Source organism: Taudactylus pleione, unplaced genomic scaffold (genome assembly GCF_031769625.1).
Source record: "Taudactylus pleione unplaced genomic scaffold, aTauple2 ptg000079l, whole genome shotgun sequence".
In the NCBI taxonomy this organism is placed as follows: Eukaryota; Metazoa; Chordata; class Amphibia; order Anura; family Myobatrachidae; genus Taudactylus; species Taudactylus pleione.
Genome location: NW_028284481.1, coordinates 5,796,653 through 5,808,890, shown reverse-complemented (window position 1 = coordinate 5,808,890; position 12,238 = coordinate 5,796,653). Strand labels below are relative to the sequence as shown.

The window sequence follows — 12,238 nt, the reverse complement described above, 5'->3', positions numbered from 1 at the left end:
AGATAAAAGTACCAACCAATCAGCTCCTAACTGTCATTGTTCAAATTCAAACACAGCCTGTAGCATGGCAGTTAGGAGCTGATTAGCTGGCACTTTATCTCACTCCAGTTTATCACTCTCCAAGGCTTAGTCCATCTCGATGTAAGCAAAAGTATAACAATTGCATCATTTTGTGCGGAAAGTAGAATACAATTCCTCCTTTAAAGTCATGTGCAGGAGGAGAGAAATAAAGATGTATATTTTTATAAGAGAAGTACTGTTGTATATACAGTATGTCTATACCTGACTTGTGTCTGTATGTGTGACTGTTATAAATTCTGTATGTGCAGAGACACCTTCTCAGGTACTGCCCACACGCTGGAGAGCTAGCCTGGGGCAATGGAAAGTATATCACTCCAAAAAATGCACCTTGCAGCACACTGAAGGGGTTATATACTGTTACACAGTATGGCGTTAGTAAGAACGTTACTTCAACTGTCTCTACATAGTCCTACTGCCGCCCACATAAGTTTGTCCCATTATTGCTGCAGATTTCACTATAAACGTTTCCATTAGGGAAACAAACAATCCTAATTTGCTGCCTGTGCGCGCTGCTAATTACCCTGCTTTTGTCCGATTATTGTCACAGCAAAGATGAAACAAGCAAAGCCTCGGTTCAATAGGTTACTGAGGTTCTCAAATATAATTAATCGGGGGACGACAAAGCCTTATCTGAATTTATTTTTTCATCATTTCACTAGAAAGGCTTTTTTTTAGTTGTTTTTTTTTGTGTGAACAAGATTAAAAGAAGTGCTCGCCGGTCTCAGCGGCTGAGCCTCGCATTGTACTGGAAGGCGCCATCGTGTGATTGTGCTAACAATCTGTTTGTAGAAACTCTTTCAGTGCAAATATTGTCCCAGGGTGTAAATTGTTTCCTAAACAGCTCACAAAGCGGTAAGATAACTCCAGGTGTGAATTGCCCTGGCCTGTAAATGTATGTAACATTGGTCATCCAAGATCTATAGACCTACAAAGGAGACGTAGAGCTCCGAAAGCATGGGGTCGTGGCTATAGTGACGCGGTTCAGCACAAATCGCGTTCTCGGCCGCTTGGCCCATCCTCTTTACTCAGGAAAGTGGGTGGCGCTGGGTGGATGGGGGGCACTGCGGGTTAATTCATACTTGTCGACTTTTCGGATGCCCCCTCCAGGAGGGGGCAGCCAGGTCGGCGCAGATGGGGCAAGGCGGCGTCATAGGTGGGTGGTGCGGGGGCACGGCTCCACGACCGCTGCCCTGTCCCCCACTATACAATGACGAGATTACTGCCATTGCAAAGCAGGGGGCGGGGATACAGTGACGCGATTCAGCGAGAATCGCGTCATCGGCCCCTTTTAGACCGCCCACTATCACTTAATTTATATTTGAATATATTAGTTTTGATTGATACAGACTGCAGATGTTCTGATCTGGGGGGAATATGTATCAAAGCTTGATGTGAGATACAATTGTGAAATATATATCACCAACCAATCAGCTTCTAACTTACATTTTGCAGGCTGAGTTTAAGAAATGATAGTTTGGAGCTGATTGGTTGGTGATATATATTTCACAATTTTATCTCACATCAAGCTTTGATACATATGCTCCTATGAGTACTGAAAGCTACTAGTCAGCAAATGAATATAAGTCAGTTATGTTATATATAATCTGCCAACTCTCTACCATCCCATCGCATCATAATACAGCTGAATCACAAAGTCCCGCTGGTATAAGCTGCGTTCTTATAATCTCTGCAGTATTTTTAGAATTGCTGATTTTACTAATAACAGACAAATTAGGACATACAAGGTGCTTCAGGGTTCTCCAGTACGTTGGAAGGTTCAGGGCTATAGGCGCAAACTAGTTCTATTATAGTCTGTTTTGTACAGACAACACCTGCAAAATATATATATATATATATATATATATATATATATATATATATATATATATTAAATAAATAAATAATAAAGTGTAGATATCTATTGTGCTGTGTGTCCCAGAAAATAAACACAATGTGCTTTGGGAGTAGAGTTTATTCTGTGCTGTATAGAAAACATTCCCAGCTAATCCCGGGCTGATACTGCCATCTACCTGCAATGGTGGAGAATGCTTTCCCATACACAGTTATGCCGTGTACTAACAAGGGATTGATTCAGAGGTTCTCACAAAGCCGATATTTACGTAGATCGAGCGACAGTTTGCAGATGCCCTTGCATGAAACCCGTACCGTGCGTGCGCAATGATTGCATTGCAAATACGTTCGCACAGACGAACCAGTTGCAAAGTAAGTGATAGGCAGTCAGCGTTTCGAGGTGGTAAAACACAGGCATGTCGGACCACTTAAACGCCGTTTCATGTGAGTGCATACTTTAGCCATTGTGATCATCTTTGCAGCGTGAGAGCTGCCGTGTTTGCAGCTGGTCAGACTTGACTTATATCCTGCGTGACTGCCCGACCACTTGTGTGTTGACCACTTGTGTGTCGACCTTTTATCCCTGGCGTCCTTTTGCACTGTCAACCTTTTGTCAGTTGATCTTTTATACCTGTTGACCTATTGCATGTCGACCATCTGGTGACGACCTATTCATTGTCGATCTTCTACCCGTATACCCCGAAATTCTTAACCTATCACTGTGATATGACGTTGCCGATAATATAATGTCCTTGCCAATGTAAAGGTGGGCAACGGTATATGGGTCTCATTCAGACCCGCTCGCAAACGCTGTACGCTCGCAAGCGGGTCGATGGTGCCCAAGTGCGCATGCGCACGACGGAGGGAGCTCCGTCGTGTGCATGCGCGAGACCCGGCGAGCGACGGGGAAGCCGTCGCTCCGGGTCTCACACCAAAGGGGGCGTGCTGTAGATGGATTGACAGCACGCCCCTTTGGTGGGCGTGCTGGGGGCATGGCTGCCCAGACGGAGGCGTTCCCATGGGAACGCCTACCGTCTGGGGCCGGCCCCACTGACATCACTAGTGATGTCAGTGGGAGTGATTTTGGCTCTGATAGAGCCAAAATCACTCCAGGGCTTGCAGCAACGAGACCCTACCGCAAGGGTCTCGTCGCAAGCCCGATGGTCGCGATGGTCTTGACCATCGCGACCATCATCATGGACGCTCGCATAAGCTGTGGGTGGTAACCCACAGTTATGCGAGCGTCCAAGAGGCTGCTCCAATTTTAGGTAGGCCGGCCCTGATTCAGAGCGAGCGCTCTGGTCAGAGCATCCGGCTCTGAATCAGGCCCTATGTTTCTATATGTGAGAAAGCCCCAGGCTTTATCCAACATTGTCATATAATTCATATATATAAACTGGCCGATGATCCAGTATATTCAGACCCGCTCGCTAGGGTGCGTTCTCATGCAGCCAGCCGATTTTTGCAAACTGCGCATGCGTACGCATCGCAGTGTGTGTGCGCGAACCAGTGCCAGCGATTGGGAAGCGTTCACTGGCTGCGCAAAGACAGCCCGGTTGATTGAGTGAAAGGAGAAGCCGTTTGTGGGTGGTGACAGGGGCTGACCGCTAGAAACGGGGGAGTGGAGGCGCGAACGCAGGCGTGCCTGAGTGTCTTAACGCCTTTTCAGAGGCATGCATAATTAAGACGCAGCATCATAGTACATGTCACATGGTTGAAAATCACACTGAATCACTCGCAGTGCTTGCGGTAGGGTATGGTCAGCCACAAGCACTGCGATCGCTTCCGATGGTTGCAGACACTTGCAGATGACGTGCGCAAGTGGGCATCTTAAGACAGGCTGGTGGGCATCTGCATACACAGAGCAATCGCACGCTAAGGCATAGTGGCCGTGCTAATGCCTTGCCGAGCGATCGCCTGCCTGGCTGTGGGTTGGCCGGATTTGCATACCCTGGTTGCGTGCAAACGTATCTTGCGAGCGGGTCTGAATCGAGCCCTTAATTCATGGATAAGCCGTTGGGATCTGAAGCATACTGTAATATTCTCACACAAAGAAACGTGATCCAACTGAAGAACCCGGGTCACTCGGTGTTAACAGTGAGCCTGGCTTATCCCTACAGCAGATGATTCAACAGTGGGCAATAATGTGCCGCTGTGTTTCCCCGATGAGCTGCTGAGAAAATCCAATAGCTGCAAATATCCATGATAGACTACTGCCTGGAGTACACTTGTTGATGAAGATTTCTCGATCCACTTTAAAAACAAGTAACAAGTGTCACTGACGCGTTTCCTCTCCAAGGCAATTTCCTCAGGGGGCAATATCACTATACTCACACGCAGCACCACTCAGTGCTACAAATACACTAAATATCCATATGCTCACACAGCTTGACTGCACACTGGTTGATACATGCAGCAGATAAGAGTTTTTACCTGTAGCTGTAATGAAGGACATTGTGTTATTATAAGTCAATTCAATTCTGTACAGTGTACACCAACAGAGCCGCCATCTTACTAGGAATGTGCGCCGACACCCATGTTTTGGATCTCTGGGGTCTATTTACTAAGCAGTGTTAGGAGACAGAGTGAAAAGTGATAAGGTGCCGGCCAATCAGCTCCCAACTGTCATTTTTCAAACACAGCCTGTGAGATGGCAGATGGGAGCTGATTGGCTGGCACCTTATCACTTTTCACTCTGTCTCCTAACACTGCTTAGTAACTAGAGCCCTATATCTCCTTCAAGGTTTTGGATCTGGATTTGGTTTTGCAAAACCACCCTCAAGTGTTTTGGTTTTGGATCTGGATTTAAAAAAAAAAAAAATAGATAAAAAGTTTTAAAAACAGCTAAAACCATGTAATCTATGCAATCCAAAATCTGAAATTCGGATTTAAAATCCGAAGTCCGAACCGCAAACAGATCAGAATCGCGACCTGGATTTACCCGGATCTCCTCAGGAGATTAGAACTGCCTCTCTGATTTACCCGGATTCACGAAATTCGGGCGGATTCGGATTTCTGGAGAACCGAACCGCACATCTCTACATCTTACCTGCAGAAGCATCACAAATGAAGGAACATTGGGGTCTATTTTATCAAGCAGTGAAAAGTGTGGAGGAGTGGGCCATTGCCCATAGCAACCAATCAGCTCCTACCTAATATTTTATAGCCTGTACATGATAAATGCTACTTGAAAGCTGATTGGTTGCTATGGGCAACTTCTCCACTGTTTCACATCTCCACACTTTTCCCTGCTTGATAAATAGACCCCATTGTCTCTATGAGCCTCTATGGCATAAATAGCCCCCACTTGTTTTTAGCAATATATCATATATGGACTTTTGCTGCCAAGAGGGTGAGATAAGCACTTTGCATTGTGTCCCACAGATTGCCTACAACAACAGATCGGAAGATATCGTTCGGGTTTGGAATCCTTGGGGACAAGGCGAATGGAACGGGCGCTGGAGCGATGAGTAAGAAGTCTTAATTAAATTCGCAACTGCTTTATTAAAATGATTTAAATTGAATTTTCATATCACACATAGGGGCTGATTCTGCATGGGAAGCAGATAAAAAGTGACTTTGCACCTACACAAACCATATGCTGCAATGCCAGAGATGTGCAAATACATTTATTATGTTTGCATGCAGAGTAAATACTGGCTGCTGCTGCTGCATGCAGCCACAAATGCTGGGCAGCTGTATTGTTACACTGCAATTTATATTCGAGTTTGGACACCTCCCTCCCAATTCCACATCTCTCTGCACATGTTACACATACTTACCGGCTTTGAATATCTCCTTCCCGGGAGATGCCCAGAGGGGAGACACAGCTGGACACTTCGGGGGCGAAGACCCCGCCCCCATCACGGTAAATTGCCGTGAATCGCGGGACCGCATTTTTGCATCATTTAGCCCTGGCCCCTCCATATGGATCCACGATTCCCGGCGATTATCTCTGCATCCCGCCCACTTCACTAGGAATGTGGGAGATGCAGTTACTCTTTCAGGGGTGCGGGGGGCTACCCAAAAATTTGTGAGCCTCCCGCAACAACCGGGAGAGTAGGTAAATATGACATTACATCTCGCCCACCTGCAGTGCAGCATGGTATTACCAAGGGACAAAGGGCCTGATTCAGAGGCGGACGCTATTTGCGTGCGCTCGCTCTGAATCAGGGCGTCCCTTTATTTTTAAATTCCGTCCTCCAGGTCTCTTGCACAGCTGCGGGTGACCACCCACAGCTTGTGCGAGCGGCCTGGTGATGGTCGCAATTATCGCGACCATCAGGCTTGCGACAAGACCCTTGTGGTAGGGTCTCGGTTCCCGCAAGCCTGAGTGAACTTCCTGCTCTAATAGAGCAGGAAGTTCACTACTGACATCACGAATGATGTCAGTAGGGCCTCCCACAAACGGCAGGCGTTCCTTCAGGAACGCCTCCGTTTGTACAGCCACCCCCCCTCCCAGCTTACAAAACGGGGCGAGCTGTTGATCAACATCGACAGCCGCCCCATTTTGTTGCGAGCCCCGGAGCGAGTGATTAATCACTCGGTACAGGGCTTGCGCACACGCGTTGCGCACACGACACGCGTGCGAATTGGCCCACCATCGACCTGCTTGCAAGCGCAATGCGCTCGCGAGTGGGTCTGAAACGGGCCCAAAGTTACTTGCTGTTTTCTGCTTTGCTCCCAACTTAGAGCCAGCCCTATTATGGGCTCATACTGTATATACAGCATTCAGGGAAGCAGGAGGTTTTTTTTACACGAAAACCCAAAAGTCTGTTAGAACAACACTAAACCCAACATATGTTTGCAGAAGTCTAAGCTAACTGGGAGCTATTGTCCTCTGTTATCAACCATTTTAGAACCTATTTCTGAATGATTCCCTGTGGTGTCCCTCAATATACATGGGATATTTGTGAATGCTGCTGTAGCTATTAGCAGCTGTTTCAGAGACTTGCAAATGACATTAATGGCCCAATAAACTTAGCTCTGTGAAACTAAATGTTTGAAAATTGTGCATATGTGGCAATAATCAAATCAATAGAAATATACAGTTGCAAAATGTGTTTATCAACCGTGGCGCTTGCTGAGGAACTGTATCAATGCCCACATGTTGTATATATGCATATTCTTCATTAGGAGGGGGTATGTTTATACAATGTTTCCCCAATAAATTGGAAATTAAGGCCCTCATTCAGAGCCGTTCGCTATTTGCGGTCGTTCGTTCAAAAACAAGGGGTGGCTATTCAAATGATCCGTTCGCAAATTGCAGTCTGTTCACACCTCTAAGTCTGAACGAGCGAGCAAAACATACGCTCGTTTATTTGTTAAAAACGCCCCCTGGCCGCTCGCACCATACGTCATGTCCGCTATTTATTAGATTAATCGAGTACATCGAGCAGCGTATGAACTGTTCGCTATTCTTGTGGTTGGTGTTTGCTACCACAAATTTGCGAGCAGTTCTGGCTATAAAATAACCCAGTGACGTGGTCAATGACGCTGCTGTATTAATTATACACACCCATAAAACGCCCGTTTTGACCTTTAAGCACGCCTGCGTTCGGATCTCCACTCCCCATTTTCAAGCACCTTCCCCTGTTACCACCCACATACGCCTCATTCTGTCACTCAAAATAGCAGGCACTCGCTATATAGCGTACAAACGATTTTTGGCCGCACTGACTGGTTCGCGCATGCGTACTAAAAACCGTACGCATGCGCAGATGTGCAAACATCGCTCGGAACGAGCGTACTGCCGCTAACGAGCGGCTCTGAATGAGGGCCTAAGTTCTATTCCCCAATGTATAGTAAAATGGTGTACCCCACTCACAATGATAGTAAGGGAAACCAATATATAACGGTATCTTTAATGGCCCAGTCACATATACAGGAAACTTCTGCTGCTTTAAATGATCCCACCAGTGGGCGTACCCCAATCTCTCAGCATAATCATGGTAAGTAATCCTATATAGTATCTTTTAAAGCAGCATGAATGGTATACCCAAACTCACACCGGATCTGGAGTTATAATTCCCATAAAGGTAACTTTACACTGTAATAAAGGTTGCGTACTCCCAACTCACACTTAGTAGGATGATGGCAATCCCATAACGGTATCTTTATGTTTGTACGCCTTGTGTCACCCGAATTCCTCAATAAATTCCCACAAAAATTTCAAGTTTGTTTAAAAATCCAAAACAATTATTTTATTAATAAAAAGATGGGGTGCACAAGTAGGGAAAAAAAACCCAAGAAGATAAAAAAACCACAATGTCGATACAAAGTACATAAAAAAGTCAGGTAGCAGAAAAAAAAGATTTAAAAATGAATACAAAAACATAGCAAAAAATTTCAGAATAAAAGACTATCGTGTCGAGAGTTTTCAAAGCTACTCACACCCTTTGTATGTCAACGTGTTTCGGTCTCGTTGCACAAAAGCCCTTACATTCGTCGGAAGGAGCTGGGCAGTGGCGGAGGGATTCAAATGGATCCAAGTTTGCAACCTGGGGACTCCTTCGGATAGGGAAGGAGCAAGGTGGAGGAGCAAACGCCATCTGAAAATGGCGAATGCTCCCGCAGTCAAGCTCCAAAAATATTGCGTATTTTCAGAGCTTGATTAATTTAGGTCCCCATACTAGTGTATGGGGACAGAGGGACAGATGGGAGCTGAAAGGTAAGCAGGAGATGTCTGTGATTACTCCTGCGTTACTCTTTTAATGAATAGCCCTGATCATTAATTTATGCAAAAGTAAGTGAAAATGTTTTATTTTATAAATTAAGTGATGAACAGACCAGAGCAAAAGAGAAATGTACAAGCTCTGCTGATGGTAGAACGCAAACAAAACAGAAAGTGTTACCGATGCGACCCAAACAGACCAGATACTAACACTGAAAGGTAGAAAATACTCTTCTAACCGCCCCCCCCCCCCTCCCAAATTAAATAATTGCTGCCAAATGCAAAACAGGGAAATTTCACTTTTGAATCTGGCGGTTTTATAAAATTATGATTTTAAAAAAACTTTTTATTCCTACCGTATGTTGAATCTTTGTTAATTTGTCCTACAAAATGATCCTCAATTCGCAATGAAACGCACCCTCCCGAGAGTCTCCCAGCTGTCAGACAGAACATTTTACTGAGGAGTCTAGTAGCAGGTAGAGGAAACTCGGCCAGGTGCGGTTATATTGTGCGTGACGGCCAGTCAGATTGTCCGCCTGTACCAGCAACGCACATCCACATAATTGGATAAATGCTAGTTTGAAGCTCACTGACCGCTCTTTAGAAGCATTGATACATTTCCTCCAGTGTCGTTTATTGTATAACTGATGCATCAAACTGCATAAAACTCAGCCCGTGCTTTGAATATACACCCTCATTTTATCTATTACAGGTCACCACAGTGGGACAGAGTCAGCCCTGAGTTACGGAAAAAGCTAAACGTTGAGAGAAATGATGGAGAATTTTGGTACTTTCTAAACTTGATCTTTGGATTGGACGATAAAGTTTATGGGCCCGGCTCCGAGTTGAGCACAATTCGGCCATAGATGTCCCCACATTGCCTGAGAGTAAAATAAAGGCATATATATTCGCCCATTTTCAGGGTTGTACACATCATTACGGTCCGTCCACTTCTATCCGTATGCTTGGGTTAATGCTGGTCATCCCCACCAGGTTGCCTATACTTGGTGAAAACAATGTTTAATAAATTGTCGTATTTACCCCTAACCCTGCACAGCCCAAAGAGACGTCAACACATCCTCCTTGAACTTTGCCAGCATGATATCGCCCCCTACATCTCTGCATGCCTCTACTTACCTAGTGTTGGAGCGAAAACCACACAGCATATGTTCCGCAAATGGGCAAACATTCAATTCAGTACCAACCAGGCCGAGATGTATCATTAATCACATTCAATATGCCATTAAACACGCAGCTTACTGTCTGCCAACATCGATGATGTGCAGGGAATGTTGCGAAAAGTAGCCCACAGACTACGGTACCCAAAGCGATCTAACGCCAGCTAGATTGTACCGACTTTTTCTAACCGATAACGTATTGTGTGCCCTTAGCGTGACAGAGATGATGTGTACGTACAGCATGAATTCACTGTTCCCTCTGCACATACAGATGGAGTTTAGTTCATTTGGTGGAACAGATGTTATAAAATATCATGTTCTCAATGTGCTTTCTGTATGATAAATGTTCTCCCGCCCCAGTCACGCCCTCCACGTTTAGTTACAGGTGGACACACAGCCATGGCAGGAAAGGCCAGAATCAGGGCCGTAACTAAGAGCGAGCAAGCGGTGCCCTCACCGTGTGCGCAGAGTTTTGGGGGCATCACCTCCCTGCCACACAGCCCTTGCATCTGGCTAGCAAGGTGCCTAGAATGACACCCTGCAGCCAGTCCCGCCCTGAGCATAACTGGAGACCCCGCCCCCTTGGTGTGACATCATGATGTCATGCACTGCCACCCTGTACCGGCACTGGCCAGAACTATGGGCCCCATTTATGAACGAGACATAATCCCTGTAGCACTCGCTAAAAGGATTATGTCCTCCTTTTAATATTTAGCAAACAGCGGCAATCTAAGATCACCACTGTTTGTCACTGCTTGGCTCTCACCATCTCTATATGGCGAGGGCTATACGGTCCCCATTGTCTCTCAGGCTTCAACCAAGCCTTCCAGGCACTGTCGGATCCCAGCCGGGTGAAAGTGTCAACCACGTGCGCACTGAAAACTCGTCACTGGCTGCGATAAGCTGCCAGCAACAGGACAGGAGGCGCCGTTATGGAGTGGGACGCTGGACCTCACTGGAGCAGTGAATACTCGTAATGCTGAATACCAGTGTCATATTCGTTAGTATCACTGACGCTGAACGAAATATGCTGCTGGTAATAAGAAATGGGCTGTATGCTAGGTTATCACAATAATCCGATAAATCTATTGAATGTTAATCCAACAAACAATGGGGGTCATTCAGACCCACTCGCGAGCGGCAGTACGCTCGCAAGTGGGTCGATGTTCCCCACTGCGCATGCGCACGACGGAGTGTCTCATCAAAGGGGGCGTGCTGTCGATGGTGACTGACAGCATGCCCCCTTTGGTGGGCGTGCCGGGGGCGTGCCTGCCAGACGGAGGCGTTCCCAAGGGAACGCCTACTGTCTGAAGCCGGCCCCACTGACATCACTAGTGATGTCAGTGGCAGTGATTTTGGCTCTGATAGAGCCAAAATCACTCCTGGCCTTGCGGTTGGGAAACCCAACCGCAGGCTTTTACTCGCAGTTCCGATGGTCGCGATGGTCAATACCATCGCGACCATCTTTTTGCACGCTCGTATATGCTGTGGGTGGTGACCCACAGCTATACGAGCGTCCAGGAGGACGCTCCATTTTATTGGAGGTGGGCCCTGATTCAGAGCGATCGCTCTGGTCAGAGCGTCCGGCTCTGAATCAGGGCCTATATTCATATTTACCTTCTTCCATACAGCACGTGGCTCATGCTAGATGAGAATTAGAGGAAACGTTGAAGGTTTTTTTATAGGGGATCTATGTACTAAAGCCTTGGAGAGAAATAAAGTGGAGGGAGATAAAGTACCAACCAATCAGCTCCTAAGTGTCATTTTTCAAACACAGCCTGTAAAATGACAGGAGCTGATTGGTTGGTACTTTATCTCCCTTCCACTTTATCTCTCTCCAAGGCTTAGCACATAGACCCCATAGTTTGTGGAATACAGAGATTTCTGAAATATAGGCGAGAGAGATTTGCTTTGTATTAGCAACACAGGGCCTGATTCAGATCCGCTCTTGAGCGCATAGCGCTCGCAAGTGGGTCGTTGGTGGGGTACATGTGCAAGCCCCGGAGTGAGAGAGAAATTCTCTTGCTCCGAGACTCACTACAAAAGGGGCGGCTGTCGATGTTGATCGACAGCTCTGGGAGGGGAGGGGGGTGGCTACACAAATGGAGGTGTTCCCGAAGGAACACCTGCCGTTTGTGGGAGGCACCACTGACATCACCAGTGATGTCAGTGGAGAGCTTCCTGGTCTGTTAGAGCAGGAAGCTCTCTGGGGCTTGCGACGGACGAGACCCTACCACAAGGGTCTCACCGCAAGCCCCGATGGTTGCAACCATCGCGACCATCACCTGGCCGCTCGCAAAAGCTGTGGGTGGTCACCCACAGCTTAGCGAGCAGCCAGGAGGCCGCTACAAAAAAAAAAATGCCCTGATTCAGAGCGAGCGCTCTTAAAGAGCGTCCGGCTCTGAATCAGGCCCCCAGTCACATAACTAAGAGGGAGATTTATCAAACTTTTTAA

General features: G+C 46.6%; 1 protein-coding gene across 1 annotated transcript in view; it reads left to right on the top strand.

The window, feature by feature from the left end:
• CAPN13 (calpain 13) overlaps window positions 1-12,238 on the top strand; it is a 229,951-nt gene that overhangs the window by 100,595 nt on the left and 117,118 nt on the right. The window contains exons 8-9 of the mRNA XM_088467992.1: window positions 5,317-5,402; window positions 9,318-9,392. Coding sequence (XP_088324118.1) covers window positions 5,317-5,402; window positions 9,318-9,392 — 161 coding nt within the window. The remainder of the gene's footprint in view (window positions 1-5,316; window positions 5,403-9,317; window positions 9,393-12,238) is intronic.